At 41.4% G+C, this 18,576-nt stretch overlaps 1 protein-coding gene across 1 annotated transcript in view; it reads left to right on the top strand.

Annotated features, from left to right (window-relative positions):
• Positions 1-6,236: 6,236 nt before the first annotated feature.
• LOC130473225 (polyadenylate-binding protein 1-like) overlaps positions 6,237-18,576 on the top strand; it is a 110,215-nt gene continuing 97,875 nt past the window's right edge. Inside the window, exons 1-2 of the mRNA XM_056844752.1 lie at positions 6,237-6,327; positions 6,758-6,926. Coding sequence (XP_056700730.1) covers positions 6,237-6,327; positions 6,758-6,926 — 260 coding nt within the window. The remainder of the gene's footprint in view (positions 6,328-6,757; positions 6,927-18,576) is intronic.

The raw sequence follows: 18,576 nt of genomic DNA, 5'->3' as shown, positions 1-18,576 counted from the left end.
AGGGAAAATTCACTAGCCATGTTAAGCTAGTTAACATCTGTAATGGCTCAGGAGCTCCCAGTTTTGCTATGATGTTAGCTATCTTAATATAAGTAGTCAATGGGCTTCGCATTTTCCTTGATTAAATTTGAATTGTACACCGTTAACATTTACTCTCGGCTTCCTGCATTTCATGGCCTCTTGACCACACTGTTTAGTTTTTCCCCCATATCTCTTGCACAAAATGATTACATAGTGATAGGGTTGCCAACCTCCAGGTAGTAGCTGGAGATCTCCTGCTATTACAACTGATCTCCAGCCAATAGAGAGCAGTTCACCTGGAGAAAATGGCCGCTTTGGAATTGGACTCTATGGCACTGAAGTCTCTCCCCCTCCCCAAACCCAGTCCTCTTCAAGCTCTGCCCCCAAAACCTCCCACCAGTGGTTAAGATGGACCTGGCAACCCTTACATAGTGAGGATCTGCTCACTGCATCTGAAGAAGTGGGCGATAATGCACAAAACCTTATGCTAAAATAAAAAAAATTGTTGGTCTTTGAGGTGCCACAAAACTCCTGTTTATTTTTTTCCAAACTCTTTGTAGCTCAGAGCCACAAAGCTTACTTTTTGGCCCCTGATGACTTCATTTGCTGCCTTTTATGATTGCTTGGCTTGCAACTGCCCTCTTAGGAAAGACATATCCAAATGAGATGCAAAAAGAGCCAATTATGGTTGCACAGTTACCTGCTCTTCATCTGCAATTGCTGTAATTATTAAGCACACACACACAAAAAAAAAAAACCCTATCCAGACATACTACAAATCCTCTTTTATGCATACAAGCTTAATGCAGGCAATTTAGCAAGAAATGACTCACGTGATTAAGAGCCTGGAAATACAAATGAGCAGCAGGGATTGGTAAGCAAACAACTTGAAGAATTCTGAGACATGTGAAGTCACTCCTTTGCTGTAGGTCAGAAATAACTTGAGTATATTAATTATAGGTATTTATCACAGTTTATACAATTCTTTTGTGGGGCCTCATCAGTGATCAAAGATAGCTCGTGAATGCCTGTCAACAAAGGAACTAATAATGGTGAGATCTCTCATTTGCTAAACCAAATATACATTCAATTCTAACTCCCCGCCCCCATCCAGTTGTTAATGTCTCTGATAAAAGGGGAGAGTTCTTTTTGAGCAAAGTTGATTGGTTGCTGTCTAAAAAACTAATTGCATACATCTTAGTGTGCTGATTGTACGATCAGAGCTATACACAAAACCCACTCCATTATTCTATAGCTGGTCTAAAATTGGCAAGATCCAGGTAAATTTGTATAAAGGAGAAACAGCTTATGAAACTGTAATTTAAAGATAAAACATGTTGAAGAAATATAGATACTTCTGAAGTCATCAACCTACCCCCCCCTTTTTTTTTTTGCAAGGCTCATTCCTAAGAAACACTTCTAAAAATGAACATGAGGCTTATGTTTAGAAACTGAGGCAGAACTGCACATTACATATAACTCTAAAATCCTTTGTAGAACATGTTTGTCTTTTGCAAACGGGGGTGTAATTTGAAGAAAGAAATCAGTATGGAGACGATTCAGCACATTCTGGGCACATGCCTTTTTGGTTTCAAAATTCTATTTTCCACATCTAGTAACTGGAGATCCCCATTTTGGATTTGCCTTTTGAAACTCATGGATGATTTTACAAATGAATAGAAAATCGCCATGGCTTTAATTTCATTCATGCTGATAATGCTGCTTATTGTTCCTTGTGCCCCAGTTCTGCGAGCTGTGAAATGTTACGGTTGCTCCGGTTGGTTTCCTTCATAGGAGCAAGCACTGGAGACTTGAGGCATCTTTGTAGTGTTTGCTTTATTTACAAACATACTAGTAGAGTACAGGTGGAAGCACAGAGGCATTTCCTACAGGCCAATGCAACTGCAACCGTACATCAAACTCCCAGAGAAAAAGATCCTGCACTCCGAGGACTTTCGGCCGACTTCAGCAGAGGTTTTGTTTTTGTTTTTAAATTGTTTTTAAATTGGTGATAAGTAAATTGCTATAACATCATAATATGATAGTGATATACCTACCGTACTAAATGGCAAAAAGCCTGCTGCTGGAGGGTGACATCGTGGCTGTGAGGGGAAAGCATGGAACATACCCCATGCAGAGGCTCCCTTGCCTCTGTGAATGCCTGTGCTTTTGTAGCAGCAATTAGAGCACAATGGGGAATTGTCCCCATCGGGAAGCAACCTAACAGTACTTTTGCATACTAGTTAAGAGACAGTGTATCGGACCTGCTTCACACTTTATGAACAATAGAGTTTCTCACAGCTATACTAGCGTCGCACCAGGGTTTGTTGTGGTAAACATGCAAAGTGAAAGGGTGTTGTGTGCCTCTGAGCACAAAGGGCAGGCACCTGGGAATGACAGCTGGTCACGGCTCTCCTGCACACGTCAACCATGTTGACGTATGATGGGTGGAACTGGCATTGTGAATGGCTCCCACAGCATCCGTAGGACAGCTGTTGTATAGGAACCGGCTTTTAAAAGTAAGAATATTTGCTGCTTATCCAGAGGACTCCCTATTCAAGAGACAAGGAATGTTGAATTCTCTACACTTTGGGTCTCCATAGCCAGTCTCATCAGTATTCTAAGTTCAAAGAGTTCCCAAGGTGCCAGACTGCCTGCCCTTCATGCTGCCTGTCCTAAAAGTCCTTTCCAGTTAATTCCTGATGTGTGGGTGCTGGTCTTAGCAATTAGAGAAAGGTACTTTGCACATGCTCAAAATGTGCATACTAACAGCTACCTCCTTGCCCTGGAAGTAGGTTCCAGTTGAGCCATGCAGGTGGGAAATTCTCTTCTCAGTTCCCCCAAGTATTTGTAGTGTTTGTGCCAAACTGGATTCAGCTCACTTTTTGAATCTGCCTGGGACACATGTATTATGTAAAGAATAATTCTCTCTCTCTCTCTCTCTCTCTCTGTCCTACCACTTGTTTGTAAGGCAGTCGGGTGAACTCGTTCAGAGACTTCAGTTCAGTGATGACTAAAGCCATGAAGAGTTCTCCCGGCCTCGCCAGGCCACAGAAGAGTCTATTGAGTCTGTCAGCCTCTTTTTTCCCTCTCCAGGCTGCTTTCTTTTCCTCTTCTTCTTTATTAGGCTGATAAACTCTTGAATTGTTGAGAAGCAGCTGCTCAGAGGAGGATTTAGCTGATTCTCATGGTGTTCCCGGGTGTGTGGGAGATATATTTATGTCTGGACTGTGTCGGGGCCCTAACACTGCTAGACCTGGGTGACCCTTTTTTTTCTGTTCTGTTCAAAAGGAGACTGCTGGAATGCAATTAAAATGCAGTGTTACTTTGCTGTAAAAGCCTTAGCAACCCAATCAGTTATTGTCTTCCCCCTTTTCTCCATCTTTGTGCAAGCCTTTCTGCTGTCTCCCCCCCCCCCATGGCATTCTTTCAAGTCTTGTCTGCTCTAAAACCCGTGATTTACCTTGTCACAGCATGTTGTATGATATTACACGAGCTCTCAATTTTTAATTTTTTTTTTTACAAAATAGACTTACTCTTTTCCTCAGTATGCTATTGTTGGAAGTACAAGTTATTAATTTTCACATATTGCTCAGCTAAGCAGAACTATGCCTTTTTGATTCCCTCCCCCCTCTAATCTCAGAGGTAGTATTTTTTTTGTAATGCAATACACAATTCATATTGATTAATATGACTGTAAGTGAGAGATGCATTTTAGAGACCCATATTCAAATGTCACAAGCATGAAATCAAACTGTAAATAATTACTTGATTTTGTTAAAAATGGGCTTTTTGTGTGGCAGAATTCACATGCATTGAAACAAGAGTTGATTAAAAAGTAAAAAAAAAAAAACACAACCAAATTTACATTTGTAGGGAGTTGCAGTGCTGTTGTTTTCAATTTGTTATATGCCTTTACCTGGCATGCTATTTCACCCTTCATGACACACATCAATACCTTTTTATGTCTGGCTATTACCACTCATTTAAAAATCTATTTTACATGATTCTTTCAGCCAAAAATGGACTATAATGACACAGAATACAGCATGTGCTTCATAAATTCTCTCAGAATCAATACTTTGGCTGGGAATTTGTCAGTCTCTCAAAGCTATGCGTCATTAAACTTTACTGTTATTACAATGGACTGTGCATCAAAGTTCAGTTCCAAGCACATATTGGTCAAACACTTTTTTTCCCAGGCAAGCAAAAGACCTAGGATGCAAATGCTTTTACTGACAAGACCAGTCCAGAGGTTGTTCAATTTCTTCTATGAAAATGGCACTAATATTTCTTATTGGTCAGGCTTAGCATATCCATAGTAATCATATAGATAGCTCTCACCCTTGGGGAATCCTTGTGACCTTTAGCCTTTTAAATAATGTTAATTGTGAGCTGTGCATCTTTGCAGTTGTGTTATATGGATTGTATAAGACCCAAATGGGGGAAAATGCCAGGAAACATTTGCTTGAATTTTTAAGTGCGCCGCTCTTTGACCATCGCTGTGAAGTGGACTTTCTTAAGAGCCACATTTAAGGAAAACATATGTCTCATGCAAATACTTGTCTTGGCATGCCAACAAGGGTTCTTGTAAACAATCAAGATTACTCAGTATTCACTAACCTTCAGTTCTTCATTATACTTTTGTTTTAAAACATTTCATCCATCCTATCTGGAAAAAAGAATTCTAGGCTTATTCACACCAAACAAACAATACATTATCAAATCAAATGTTTGGGAAGAGCTCCCAAAATGGTTGAGGATAACCATTCACATACACTCAAATAAGACAGATGAATAAAGATTCTTAACTTTGCTAAAGTTAAAATAAATAATAGCTAAATAACAGATGATTCAAAATAAATGTGTAGCCAATGATATAGGCCCATCATAACAGATCATTTTAGCCACCTTCTGTTTTTCAGAACATTTTGGCAGGCCGCATACATGCCATTATATTTATGTGAGTCCAATTCTTCCTGGATGCTGGGGACTACGGCAAAATGGAGTATAGTTTGTTTAGGTATGCACCATGCAGTCACCACAGCTTTACTGTAACTAGACTCTTCTTTAAATTGCTTCTCTTTGGCAGCTTCTTAATGTGGAAATTCATTTATTTACACTGGCTCACCATATGGATAGGGCATTTATTCCCCCACACATAAACACAGACATCTTTTTTGAAGTGTTGGAATGGGAAAAAAATTAACCAGTCCACAGAGCAAGGCAGAGCACATAAAGGACTAGGCCACCACTAGGAGTGATTAAAGAAATTCTTATAGCTGTCATACCATATGTACTTTGCCATGTGAGCTCTGCTATCTAAGTAAGTGAACTGGACATTGGCTTTGGGCTATATATTATAAATTTTGAAAACAGAAATGAAGAAATTTAAAAAAAGTATAATGGATGGGGGGGGGAATCTATTACTTCAATCACCTTACACTAGTGGTGGATAGGATTCAAAATGTTGTATGTGCTTCCCTGAGTATGATAGGAATGGTTATGTAGATTATAGATCTTTCTACAGCAATTAGCCTCGATAACTCAACAGTGGACTCACAATATAGAATGGCTGCATACCTCCATTGTCCTAGGGACAAACTCTGCAGTGTGCATGCCCCATTCCCCTTAGGCTGCTGCTAGGAGATGGGGAAGGCTCAATTGCCCAGCAGCAATGGCTTGTTCTGCAACACTCGCACCCTGTTCCCTCAATTCGGCTGCTGCCAAGAGGTGGGGGAGGCTCACTTGCATGGAAGAGATGGCTCATTCTGCAGCACGCGCACCCTGTTCTCCCTATTAGGCTGCTGCTAGGAGGTGGATAGGAGCCCTGTGGCGCAGAGTGGTAAGCTGCAGTACTGCAGTCCAAGCTCTGCTCATGACCTGAGTTTGATCCCAACAGAAGTTGGTTTCAGGTAGCCGGCTCAAGGTTGACTCAGCCTTCCAACCTTCCGAGGTCGGTAAAATGAGTACCCAGCTTGCTGGGGGTAAAGGGAAGATGACTGGGGAAGGCACTGACAAACCACCCCATAAACAAAGTCTGCCTAGTAAACGTCGGGATGTGACGTCACCCCATGGGTCAGGAATGACCCGATGCTTGCACAGGGGACTACCTTTACCTTTACCTAGGAGGTGGAGGGGAAAGAAAGACCCCTGGCTTAAGAGGGGAGTTGCAGCCATTGAAGAGGCAGAAGCTGCAGCTGTTAGGCAAGACTATGGTGAGCAAAGAGGAGGAGGAGGAGATAAAGGTTACTGAGGAGATGTTCAAAGATGACAAGTTCTATGCAGTGGGAGACAGACTCCCAGGTAACCTTCCTTGGCCTTGCTAATCTCCCTCTTTCCCCCAGCCGAGGCACCCTCTGTGTTGCTACCTGCATACCAATTCCTTTTCTTCCTACCTTCTTTCAAGGACCATGCATTGACAGTGGCTGTGATAGGCTTTGGGCACACAAGGGGGGGGGGCTAGGTTGTATGCTAAACATTCACAGGGGGAGAAGATTTGAGCAGCTGGGCCCCTCCTCCATTTACGGAGTACCATTACAGGCCAAGAAGCCTGAGACTGACATAAGAGCAAGGCAATGCTCCACATAAAATGGATGCCTCTCAGGGAAGTGTGGGAGCCATTTTGTATGTTTGTCAGAGTCAGGAAGGAGTTGGCTACGGTGCATTTCCCCATGTCCCAAGAAGTGCCTGGCTGGTCAATGGGACTGACTAATCTCCATTGTCTCACCTTAAGGTGATTCAATCAGTGCCCTGAGCGAACCATTAGTTACACTATCTACGCCCATCCTGACAATCACCCAGTATTCAGAATACTCTAAGCATTCTGTTGCCCTCAAATCTCATCAAAGATTCATACCTGTAATGATCACAGCAATCAAGCAATATCCTAGAAAGTCATCCAGGTATTCATGTGCTTCCTGGCGACCCATCAGGCCTCTTCCTCTCTTTTGTCTGGACCCCCAAAAAGCTATCATTTCTTTGTCCCTGGCTTACTTGCCAGTTACCTCATACCACCTCAGGACTCATTTTTGGGTACAAATACCAGTCCTTTGGCTTTTCATAGTGTGTGTGCACCTAGGATCCGACCATACACCACTACTTGTGTGTAGGGTTGCTTGCCTTCTTCCAGAAACACTGGCCATTTAACCCTCTTTAGCGCTGTTTTCATTGGCTGTCACTCTCCTAGACTGGTAATTATCACCCATTCCCTAAGTCTATTTCCCACCCGTCCACCCTGTTTTTCCTTAGCTCTTGAATGAATTGTCCATGTATGTTTGTAGTGGTGCTTGAGAGTATTATTTTGTAATAAAACCACATTTTATTTGAGCATTTTTCCATGGGACTTATCTTTGTATACACAGGTTAAAAGATCCCCAAGTTGCCCTCTCTTGCTAAAAGCTCAGTCTTCAATGCTAATTCCCCCAATAAAAGCAGAGACCATCTAATTTGGGTAAGAAAGAGTTTTGGGGACTTCTGACCGTTAATGGTTTAGAATGCAAAATGTGCCCCTCTTTCTCGCCCCCCTGCCTTGTGCTCTGCTGAAAGCTCTGGAGCAGCCTGGAGTTGAATGGGAGCAGAAGATGGGCTCTTCTCTTGCTCCTCCCCCCACTTTAAAACTGGGAGCTGTGTTAAGCTTGGCTTTGCCAAAGGCCAGGAGTAGACCTGACCCTCATCTGATAGGCTTTGCCTCCCCCAAAGAGCCTAATTTTACACCTTGGGAAGGCCTGTTCACATGTTGTTTCGGTTTTTTCCTCGTGTTTAGCAGGTGCAAGACAGATTGGTTTGTGTGTGTTGTTTTTTTCCCCTAGAGTTTCCCCTGGTTGCTTATCAGCTGCCCCAGCACTCTTTCTTTTACTTTTGAGATCAGAAAAAGGCAAAACTGAAGAAGGGAAGACATGCAGGTGCAAACAGACACTGCAAACCACTGGCATTATGCAACACACCTGTTCCAAGGATGTTTGCTGGGAAACGAGACAGTTGCATAGCCTTGCTGCAAAGGCACCCATTCATGAATGAGGTAAAATGACCAAACTGACACTGGAATGTTCCAGCATTTTCCCTCTTATTCACATGGATCAGACACTAAACATAATGTTTTCTGTATAATGGCACATGCCATAAGAAATCATCAGTACTGGGTCTTGGATCAGAGAAGCTCCCCATCTAATTTCTCACATAGGTTTGGATCCAGTGATGCATGACTGGAAAAATTAATGGACTTAGTGCAGTTCTGCTTTAGCAAAATCTTGTGCAACACCTAGCACTTTTCTTTCTAGAGTGCCCAGAAATTGGTTGCACACGATTTTTCACAAGCAGAAACACATGTTTGATGTAGTACAAGAAGCTATCTCAGTCTTTTTTCTTTTTTGTATTTCTGTTTGTGCAAGAGATCTAGCTCAACCAGAAATTTTGCTCTGCATCCAACCCATGGTGTGGGACTTTGGACTCTCTGTTTTCATCAGAAGCCTCTTTCCCTTTCATTCCACATGGCAAATCTCTTTTGAAACTGCAGGCCCTTTGTGATGTAGAAGGAGGTCTGCTATTTAAAGAAAAACAACAGTCCCACTGGAATGCCCAGATAATTAGGTGTTTTCAATATTGGCTACATACTGAAAAAGAGCAGACATAAGAAATATTTGTGAAATGTTACAAACATTTTTTGTTCGAGTGTATGCCCTTAGTTTGTACATGAGTTGATGTATTTCAGACCCAAAGCAGGCCTATATAAAATCTTCGTTGATCATGTTCATTACCCCCTCATAGTAATATTATTTAGGCTTTTGCTGACATATTACAGTACTAATGGCATTGGATGGGTTCACACCAGTCAGTTGTTGTTCTGTCGATAATCATACATACACTTACAACAATGGTTACAGATGACACTGGTAACTGTCTACAATCCACATCCCTCTTGATCTTTCCCCATAATATTCCCAAGTTTTCCATAACCAAATTTGATGATTTTTTTTTCTTCCTATTGCTATGAAGCAGAGAAGCATGTTCTATACTGTGGATGGTCTTTGTACATTATTCTGTTTGACCTTTCCTGTTCCTATTACCAGTTACCACCTAGCTGCACAGTAGCAGCAGCCTTTTATTTATTTATTTTGCCATCAAGTTGCAGCTGACTTATGGCGACCCTGTAGGGTTTTCAAGGCAAGAGGCAGAGGCAGCTGTCATCTGCCTCTACATCATGACCCTGGTATTCCTTGAAGATCTCCCATCCAAATGCTAGCCAGGGCCGACCCTGCTTAGCTTCAGAGATCTGAGAAAATCAGGCTAGCCTGAGCTATCCAGGTCAGGGCAGCAGCAGCCATAGTCACCTTAAAACATCATTAGCACTATTATGCTATTAAGAATTACCACAATTCCTTGACATGCAGTTTCTAATTTGTATTTGAGAGGGAGATCCTAGAGTTTTTATCTTCCGCTAGTTAAAACTTGGATGCTGCCTCATGGGGAAGATTACACAAATTATTCCCAGGGAATTAGATGCATGGTTATCTGATATGCTGCTTAATAGTAGTGTTGGATGAGAAAGGGGGGATACCTCTGAGGAAAGTAGGAGAGACAGAGTCATGATCAGAGCCCAAACACCCCCTAATGGACTTAAAAATCTGGGAGGTATCCACTTATGTGTAGATCCTCTGTTGTAATTTCACATACAGCTAGGCCAGAATGACAGTTTGTGGAAAATAGCTCCAGAACACAAGAAGAGCCCTCCTAGATCAGACCAGTGGCCCATCTACTCCAGCATCCTGTCTCACACAGTGGCCAACCAGTTCCCTGGGAAGACCAACGAACAGGGCATAGAGGCCCTGTTCTTTCCTCTGATGTTGCCTCCTAGCACGGGCATTCAGAGTTTTATTGCCTCCAAATGTGAAGGTTCCCTTTAGACACTATGGCTAGTAGCCCTTGATGTACCTATCCTCCATGAATCTATCAAATCTGCTCTAAAAGCCATCTGAACTTATGGCTATTGCAACATCCAGTATGGAACTGATCCAGTTCATGAAATTGTTGTTGCACGCAGATTATTCCAGAGTGGTACCATTTTTTCTTCAAGTAATCACTAATCACTAAAGAAAACTGACTTCAGTTCTGAACTGAGAAGGCAGTAGTATTAATACTTTTTTGTTTCAAGCATCTAAATGTCTGAGGCCATGACTAAATCTGTTGTAATTTTTTACATATACAAGCAATTTATAGTATGATGCAGTATTGGCATGAAATGCTCCAGTTCGAATCTCTCCTTTGTGCCAAAATGACTGTTTGGTCTGGTGCAAATCACTATTCCTTAACCCAAACTAAGATTTACTCTTGCAGTGAGAGTAAATGTTATATAGGGTATTACAGAGTGATATGAATTTTCATTGCAAGGTAAGTACACTTACACTGAAACTCTCACTCTTCAAAATGTTTAAAGCACTGGTTCCCAACCAGGGGTCCATGGACCCCCAGGGGTCCACGAGAACTAAATTAAGGTCCGCGAAACAAAGTTATAAACCCATAATAAATTAATATTTTCAATTAAAAGTTCTCTATTATAATATATATATATTCAAATATTATTCTAAGTTTAATGTTTAACTAACAGTTATGATTAAAGTTTATTTTCAAATTCTCAGAATTTTTATTTTGAACCTTGGGGTCCCTGCACTGAACAAAAAAGTCCTAGTGGTCCCTGGTCAAAAAAAGGTTGGGAACCACTAGTTTAAAGTAATCTCTCCAAAAATGCTTTTAATTGCATGTTACTACATTTACTTACATTTACTTCCCTTATGGAGATAATTGAGCAATGACTGATTCCCAGCTGCTACTGCCACTTCCCTTCCATTTGGTATGTTTTGGGTTCATTTGGTATGCAAAAAAAAAACCCTGTTTGGTTTAAAATTCATAAGGATTTTTGTTGTTTTGTTTTGTTTTACAATCTTGGGCTTCTCCATGGTCCCACTGAAGCAGGAAATGATATCAGAAAAACCTCTGTGAAGGCAAACATATCTGTACAGACAATCTTAGTGGTGTGACTACAGAAGCAGGAAATGTTCTCAGGTGAAATCTTGCTTTGGTTTCATTTAGTAATCCCTGGATCAGGAATGGGTGTGTCAACAAGATGTCACTGAGTTGAAATGTGACATTGGAAAGTTAGGTACACAGGTTTCTTTGCGTAAGAAGATAAGGGTCATGAGGTATACTGGAGAGAAATGCAGAAGGTTCCTGGCTGCTTGGGGCAGAAATAGTGTAATACTTTCACAATAATGAGCAGCATAAAAGTGAACAGAAAAAGCACAGCAAGATCAGAAAGGCGATAGATACAAGAGAGATTATATTCTCAGAGTGTTTTTACATATAGGTATTTTGAGCATGGGCACTTTATCTTACTTTTTCCACTGGTTCGACTCGTTTTTTTGTTGGGGTTATGCATGAGTTTTCTGTCCCTTAGAGATGACCTTGCTCCCAGCCCAGACAATGTCCAGGTCTTCCCTATCGTATTGTAACACAATTATTTGATCTCCCCTAGATCAGCCTGGGTCAAATAGTCCCCATTTCCATGTGTAAGCCAAACTGCGGGAGGGGAAGCTGGGGATTGACGTTTTTCTCACAGTAAGCACTACAGCCAATTACAAAGCAGTCTTTTCAAGGGGCGGGGATTTAGATGCTTCTGGATTTCTGATGGTAATTCTGCAGTACTCCGGAAACCCCAGGACTTTCTCCAGGGCAAAAGACAACATGCATAGCGTTTTTAGGATTCAGAACAGAAAAGTGTGCGTCAAGAGATCCTTGAACCCCAGGTAAAACTCCCATGCATAAAAGATCATAGTTTTCTAACAATCTACAGATGAAAATGTGTGTTCACCATTAAAAGAATTCTATTTTCACAAATAAACATCATGCTGGCAATTACTCAGGGTGGGCAACATCCACGTGCTCATCCACGTGGATGAAGAAATCTCCTTTGGAAGCCTGGTGGTTTTCAGATAACGGGCTCTTTTTAGTTGGGGGTTTATCCCTCCAGACAGGACTGGGTAAGCACTGTCTTTTAAATAACCCTATCTCAAAAGGGCCTCAGCTATGGGTCCCTAACAAAACCAGTCCAAAAAAAGGAAGATAAAGCCAGAGCCATGTCTCTGAGCAAAGGCAAATAGCCGAACCTGAAAAGCCAAATATCTATTTGGCTTTTTGAGAATTGCCTGTTTGGCTTCAGCTTTATCCCCAGGTTTTGGAGATCCATAAACCCAAATCCTGAAATTTACCAAAACGGCTAATTTCGGGTTTATTTTCAGTGTGGGTTTATCAATATGCACAACCCTAGTTGTTATCACTACATTCTGTCCCTCTTATTCAGATTGAAGTTGAGAGATATAACATTTCTATAGGGAAGGAGTAAAATTATGTAAATTTTATTTACAATGGCTATAATTCAAAGCCTTAGAAGGACCCCCCCCCCAGTATGCAAGAATAGTTCCTTCACTTATAAAAGAAAGCCTTTTGATTGATACCACTGTGTGTGTGTGCACATATCTGCGTGTATGTTAGAGTTGTTGGTCAGTCCACTTTAATTAATATTCCATGTTCAGATTAGGATTCCCCTTTCTGGGTGGAACTTTGCCCTGTTCAAAGAGCTGTGTCAAAGAGCTCTTGTCTGTTGACACACCTTAGAGTGCTCTTTTTTTTCTTTATCCCTGTAATCAACCCTAGCATGAACCTGTTGGAATAGGTCATCAGGAGGTCTGGGGGACGGTATCATCAGAACCCACTTCTAAACCAGCTCTGATCCTAAACAGGACTGCCACTCTTGGGTCAGCAATAGAATGACCTGGAAGATTAAAGTGTTCTCATACTGGTTTTTGAACATTGTGGTTTTTTATGTTGGATTTTTGTCCATTTATTCTTTTATATAGGAACTGACCTGTTTGTCCAGTGTAGAAAGTAGAAGGCATTGCTGCCATTTGATGTTATATATAACACTGGAAGATGAACGAGTGAATGAGTTTAGTATGGCTGGCTGCAGTTGTTAGGTCCAGTGATAGTCCTGTCAGAGTGAATTTGAGGATAGAGTTGGCATCAAACTCAAACACAGTAAGCTTCAAGGGGAGATTACAACAAAAAGATTGCTGAACTTGAGTTCATTCACATGTTCAGAACAATGGACACACACTGGGCTGAATAGGGACACAGGACTCACTGCAGATGCTAATTTTCTGTCCCCAAACATGCTCTACCCAAGCGAATTACTATGTGCATTGTACTCTGCATCCTTAGTTCCTTCTTTGCAACACCCCTCCCACCTTCTGACTAGGATATAAGGACTCAGAAATCTCCATTCCAGCTTGTATCTGATTATGGGAGTTTTGACTCTCAAAAGCTTATATCCAGAAAATATTGTTGGTCTCTTAAGGTGCTATTGGACTTGAATCTACTGCAGACCTACATGGCTACCCTCTGAAACTAGTTTATGAATTAACTTATGCTGAGACATTGTGATGGGCACAGGATTATCTGGCAAGCTGACATGGCAGACTAGGGATTCAAACTTATTTGTCCCAAGTCCTAGTCTGACACTATACCACACCAGCTCTCACATATGTGATTGGATGCTGGCACTGCACACAACCATAGTGGTGCAAACTGGATTGGTCTCTATTGTGACAGTATACCACCCTGGGAGGCTTATGACCTGAATGTTGCAGATTCTTATTGCTACTTCTCTGAAGTTCTAGTTCAGATATATTCAAAGCATTCTGACACCCTTTTAAATTGCATCTGGCTCTTGCCCTAACACCTGTGCATTCATTCCCAAGGCATCTTTGTCAGAGTGTTTCACAATCTTTATACAGATAATATTTCCGTTAGTTCCCAGAGAAGTCTTGCCTCTGCATACACTGTAATCTCTTACCCTTGCCTGATAAATTCAAAATAGGGAACCTGTCCCAAAAAGAAGCATTGTTATTGTACAACTTAAAATTCATCAAGGAGGAATGCAGTTCCAGCTGCAAACCTGTACTACCTGAAGACCTTTCTTTGTTCCTTTTATCATTACATATTTGACTTCAATTTACAAAAGCTTACCACTGAGGTAAAGGTAATATATTTGGTGTTTTGATATAATCTATTTCATGAGCACTCCTGTCAATATCTATACACTTCTCTCAATACACCACAGGAATGTTAACGTTTCCCTCTGACTCCTGCTACCTCTGTGGAACGTTACAATAAATCTATAACTGGAGAGGAAATGCTATTTGGATACAGAATGCTTTCGCCATTAGGATCCAGATAGTTACAGACAATAGCAGCCTAGAAATAGTGCTCATTTTTATATGTATTACAAACTTAACACAGACTCCCAGGGATTTGTATCGCTACCAGGATATCATTAGTAAGCAGCTGGACTGCATGAAGTTTTCAATCTGAGAACGAGTAAATAAAAATCATGTACTAAGCAGACCCTTAAGAAATTTCCCCCCAGCTTTTTAAAGAAATTATTTCACAAATCTAAAAATGATCAATGGTGACAAATACAATGCTTCATTTGTTGACTATACCTTTCACTGCCTGCTTCAATATACACACAAAAAATGCCCAATGATATCCTTCTTTCTCTTTCTTTTTTTAACCCTATCAGATGCTGTATTTATTGTAAAAATGAGGTACTGTAAAGAAGAAGCCCAGTGATTTCTTCATAGGAAAATTAAATTGTCTACTGTCATGTTCAAGAGTTACATTAAAGTACCTAGATAGTACAGCAAACCCATTCCAACCTTGGTAATGTAATGGTTAAGAGTGGTGGTTTGGAGCAGTGGACTCTGATCTGGAGAACTGGGTTTGATTCCCCACTCCTCCACATGAGTGGTGGAGGCTAATCTGGTGAACTGGGTTGGTTTCCCCACTCCTCCACATGAAGCCAGCTGGGTGACCTTGGGCCAGTCACACACTCTCAGCCCTACCTACCTCACAGGGTATCTGTTGTGGGGAGGGGGAGGGGAGATGATTGTAAGCCAGTTTGATTCTTCCTTAAGTGGTAGATAAAGACTGCATATAAAAACCAACTCTTCTTCCTCTTCTTCTTCTTCTTGTACCTGAGAGGCAGATTTTTTACAATTTTATTCTACAAGGGCATGGGTTGGGCCAGCATCAGTATGGTTCACACATTAGTTCTAATTAGAAGTCAGTTGGCTTAGAAAGCCATTACTCTGCTTAGTACAGCCCTATAAATAAAGCATCATATGTACAAGAGCCTCTATGCATCCTTTGCAGCTGTTGGTTGTGACAGCTACTACAGGCACCTGTACCTAAACAGCCATTTCCAGTGTTATCCTTGCCTAGCAAGCAAAAAGCTACTTGTGCCACTTTGGTTTGTGAACCCTTCTGGCAGCATTTTACTTTTTCTTGAGCAGCCAGAGAGGAAGGAAGAAATGGATGTTGCCAGAGTGTTTGGCTTTCTTTTCTGTTCTGGCAGCTTTCCCCTGTCATTAGACGAGGGTAAGAGTACAAAAAGGAGCCAAATCATAGTGGGAAAGAAAGCAAAACAGACTCTGGTTCCTTTTTCCTCTCTGGCTGTCCAAGAAATTGTGTAGTACTACTAGGAACAGTGGCAGATTTCTTTTCACTGGGCAGGGAAGATAAAATACCTCAGGGAAGAGAACAGGGGCTCTTGATTTCTAGTCACTTTAACAAGGAAAGGCAAGAAAGCTGTTTCTGCAGCTTTGTGAAAAACTCTTAAAAGGACACTGAGAAATCAAGAATATCATTTGGTTTCAGGAAAAGTTATGATAGATGCCCCTCTCCTGGGGAATTGTTTTCCAGCTGTGCTTTTTAAAAGTAACTTTTCTGTACTGTTGTCACACTTCATAAGCCCCAGTGCACTCCTAAGACACCCTACCCCCAAACAATTCACCACTACACACACATTCTTTATAAGCAAGGACTGGACCCACAGCCTCAGGCAACAATGCTGATTTGCATTCAGTGATGAAACATGCCGTTTCCAGTGGAAGCCTCCTAGGAAGTCGTCTTTCCTTCAGTTTAATTGTCCTCCTTTGAGGAAAAATGCCATTTTCCCATGATGGAAGTTTGACCTCAAAGCCCCAGAAGTAGGTGGAAGCAAGCCTCCGTTCTGTGCTTGACCTACTTAACACAATTAGAGTGTGTGAGAGTGTTTGCACCCACAGTGGCTTACATTTTAAGACTCGGAGCAAATTGCCTTTTATCTTTGCTGAAGAACAGCATGCAGTGATCCATATTACCTTACCCTGAGCCTCCCTACAAATTGTTTAGAATTACGTCAGAGGGGATGGCTTCATCATTAACTTCTAAAAAGGGGCCCACTGAACCAGAGCAAGCTTGAACCGGACAAGTAAAGGTTCTATACTAGTGAGAAGTCAAAGGCAGGTGGCACTAACTGATTCCATGCTGAACTATTTGAAACAGAGACCCCAGAGCAGGCAGTCAGATTGATAAGAACAGCCGGGTGGATTGCTGCTTAGTTCTTGTACTCTTGGACTTGTATCTTATTCAGTAAATGGTATGCAGAAAGTAGGGATGATAAATGGTTGCTTCTTGTCATTAAGACTCCCAGCTAACACGGGTAACCACACTTGCACATCAATGTCCTGAAATATTTGTCAAAGATTTACAGACAGGTTTTGCTTCAAAGCTACATTCAGATTTTCAAAACATACATTTCTTCTCAGCAGGCTGGAGTGATGAAGGATGCCAGGAAGCTATTCAAAATTCCCAGCAGACTGGCAAATGGCGGAGTCTATTAAATATCTTCCTTTCTGTCTGTCTTTTCTGTCACTCTTTCTTTCCAGCCTGATGCATCGATGCCATCTGTTTAAAAATGTAGCTTCCCCACAGTGAATATTTTCACCTATTCAGGGGAACTGCATAGTTGCTGGAATCAAACTGGTGAAATATATTAGCATTGCTAGACATCTTGGTTCTGGAGCTTATTAAAACTCTTCAAAACCATGTGTGTATGATCTAGCTATCACCTACAATTCTGTACATGAGGATATGTTAGGGATAAAGCAGAGTTAGGGTGTGTGCATGTGTTTCAGATGCTGGATATTATTAATACAGCCCTTAAACAATTCTTTTTGGCTCTAAGATAGGGTTGGCAACCAATGACGGGCACTCAATGGGAGCTAGGGGCAAGGGACATGCGGGTGCTGACATTTGACCTCAAGAGGTTTGAGGTTTGACGTCAAATCCCCAGCAGTCAGTAGAAGCAAGCCTCTGTTCTATGCTTCAACGTACTTAGCACAATTACAGTATTTGTGAGTGTTTGCACATACACACTGGCTTACATTTAAGGCTCAGAGCAAATTGCCTTTCATCTTAGCCTAAGAACAGTGTACAGCAGTCCATATGACCATACCCTGAGTCTCTATACAAATTGTTTAGAGTTATATCAGTGGGGATGGTTTCATCATTAACTTCTAAAAGGTGGCACCAGCGTCACACATAATGTGACATCACTCTCAGGGAAACCATTAATGATGTCATGCCACTGTTAGAAATGCTAAAAAACCCTTGGTAAAACTATAGGAGCCCCATGGCGCAGAGTGGTAAGCTGCAGTACTGCAGTCCAAGCTCTGCTCACGACCTGAGTTCAATCCCGACAAAAGTCGGTTTCAGGTAGTCGACTCAAGGTTGACTCAGCCTTCCATCCTTCTGAGGCCGGTAAAATGAGTACCCAGCTTGCTGGGGGTAAAGGGAAGACGACTGGGGAAGGCACTGGCAAACCACCCCACAAACAAAGTCTGCCTAGTAAACGTCAGGATGTGACGTCCCCCCATGGGTCAGGAATGGCCCGGTGCTTGCACAGGGGACCTTTACCTTTTTTTTAACTTAAAACTATAGAGTTCCTGGCAATTCCTAGAGTGGCATGAAGTCACATCCAAATTTTCCCTGGAAGTGATGTCATATATCATGCAATGCCAGTGATTTTTTACGCAAGTGTTCTTCTGCTACCCAAAGGATCAGTGGTGGGGAGAGTGGGCTGCCAGTGGGAGGACTCCCAGCAACCTGGAAACCCTATTTTAGGAGCCAGCCCAAAAATTTAGGCCTTCAGGATGTTATACTTTAATGAATACATTTCCTAATTGTTTCTATCACAAATCTAATATTAATTTCTTTTCACAGTTTCTCATAATTGGATTAACACTATTTCAAAAGTATTGTAATAAATACAACACTTTAAAATACAAGAATAACCACATTTGCCATCATCACAAAACCCTAGTCTAAATTCCTCTCCCCAGTTTCTCATAATTTCATTATTCCTTTTTAAAAGCTTCATGTAATTAAATATTGGAGCCAGTATAGAAAGCAACTGGCTAAGAAATGAATTCATCCAGTACCTCTGAATGTAATAAATTAAAGTTTAAATATGAGCAAGCAATGACAAGACCTTCATGTGCCTTTATTATTATGTCACAGAGAACATTGTTCTGCTCTGATAACTGAGCTTTGTATTCCACCAAGGAATGCTACTATAAAATCATTGTCAAAAATAGTAGGAGCTGTGATGACAGTTCTAGG

The sequence above is a fragment of the Euleptes europaea genome, chromosome 2, assembly GCF_029931775.1.
Source record: "Euleptes europaea isolate rEulEur1 chromosome 2, rEulEur1.hap1, whole genome shotgun sequence".
NCBI classification, from domain to species: Eukaryota; Metazoa; Chordata; class Lepidosauria; order Squamata; family Sphaerodactylidae; genus Euleptes; species Euleptes europaea.
This window is presented reverse-complemented; position numbering and strand designations above follow the sequence as displayed.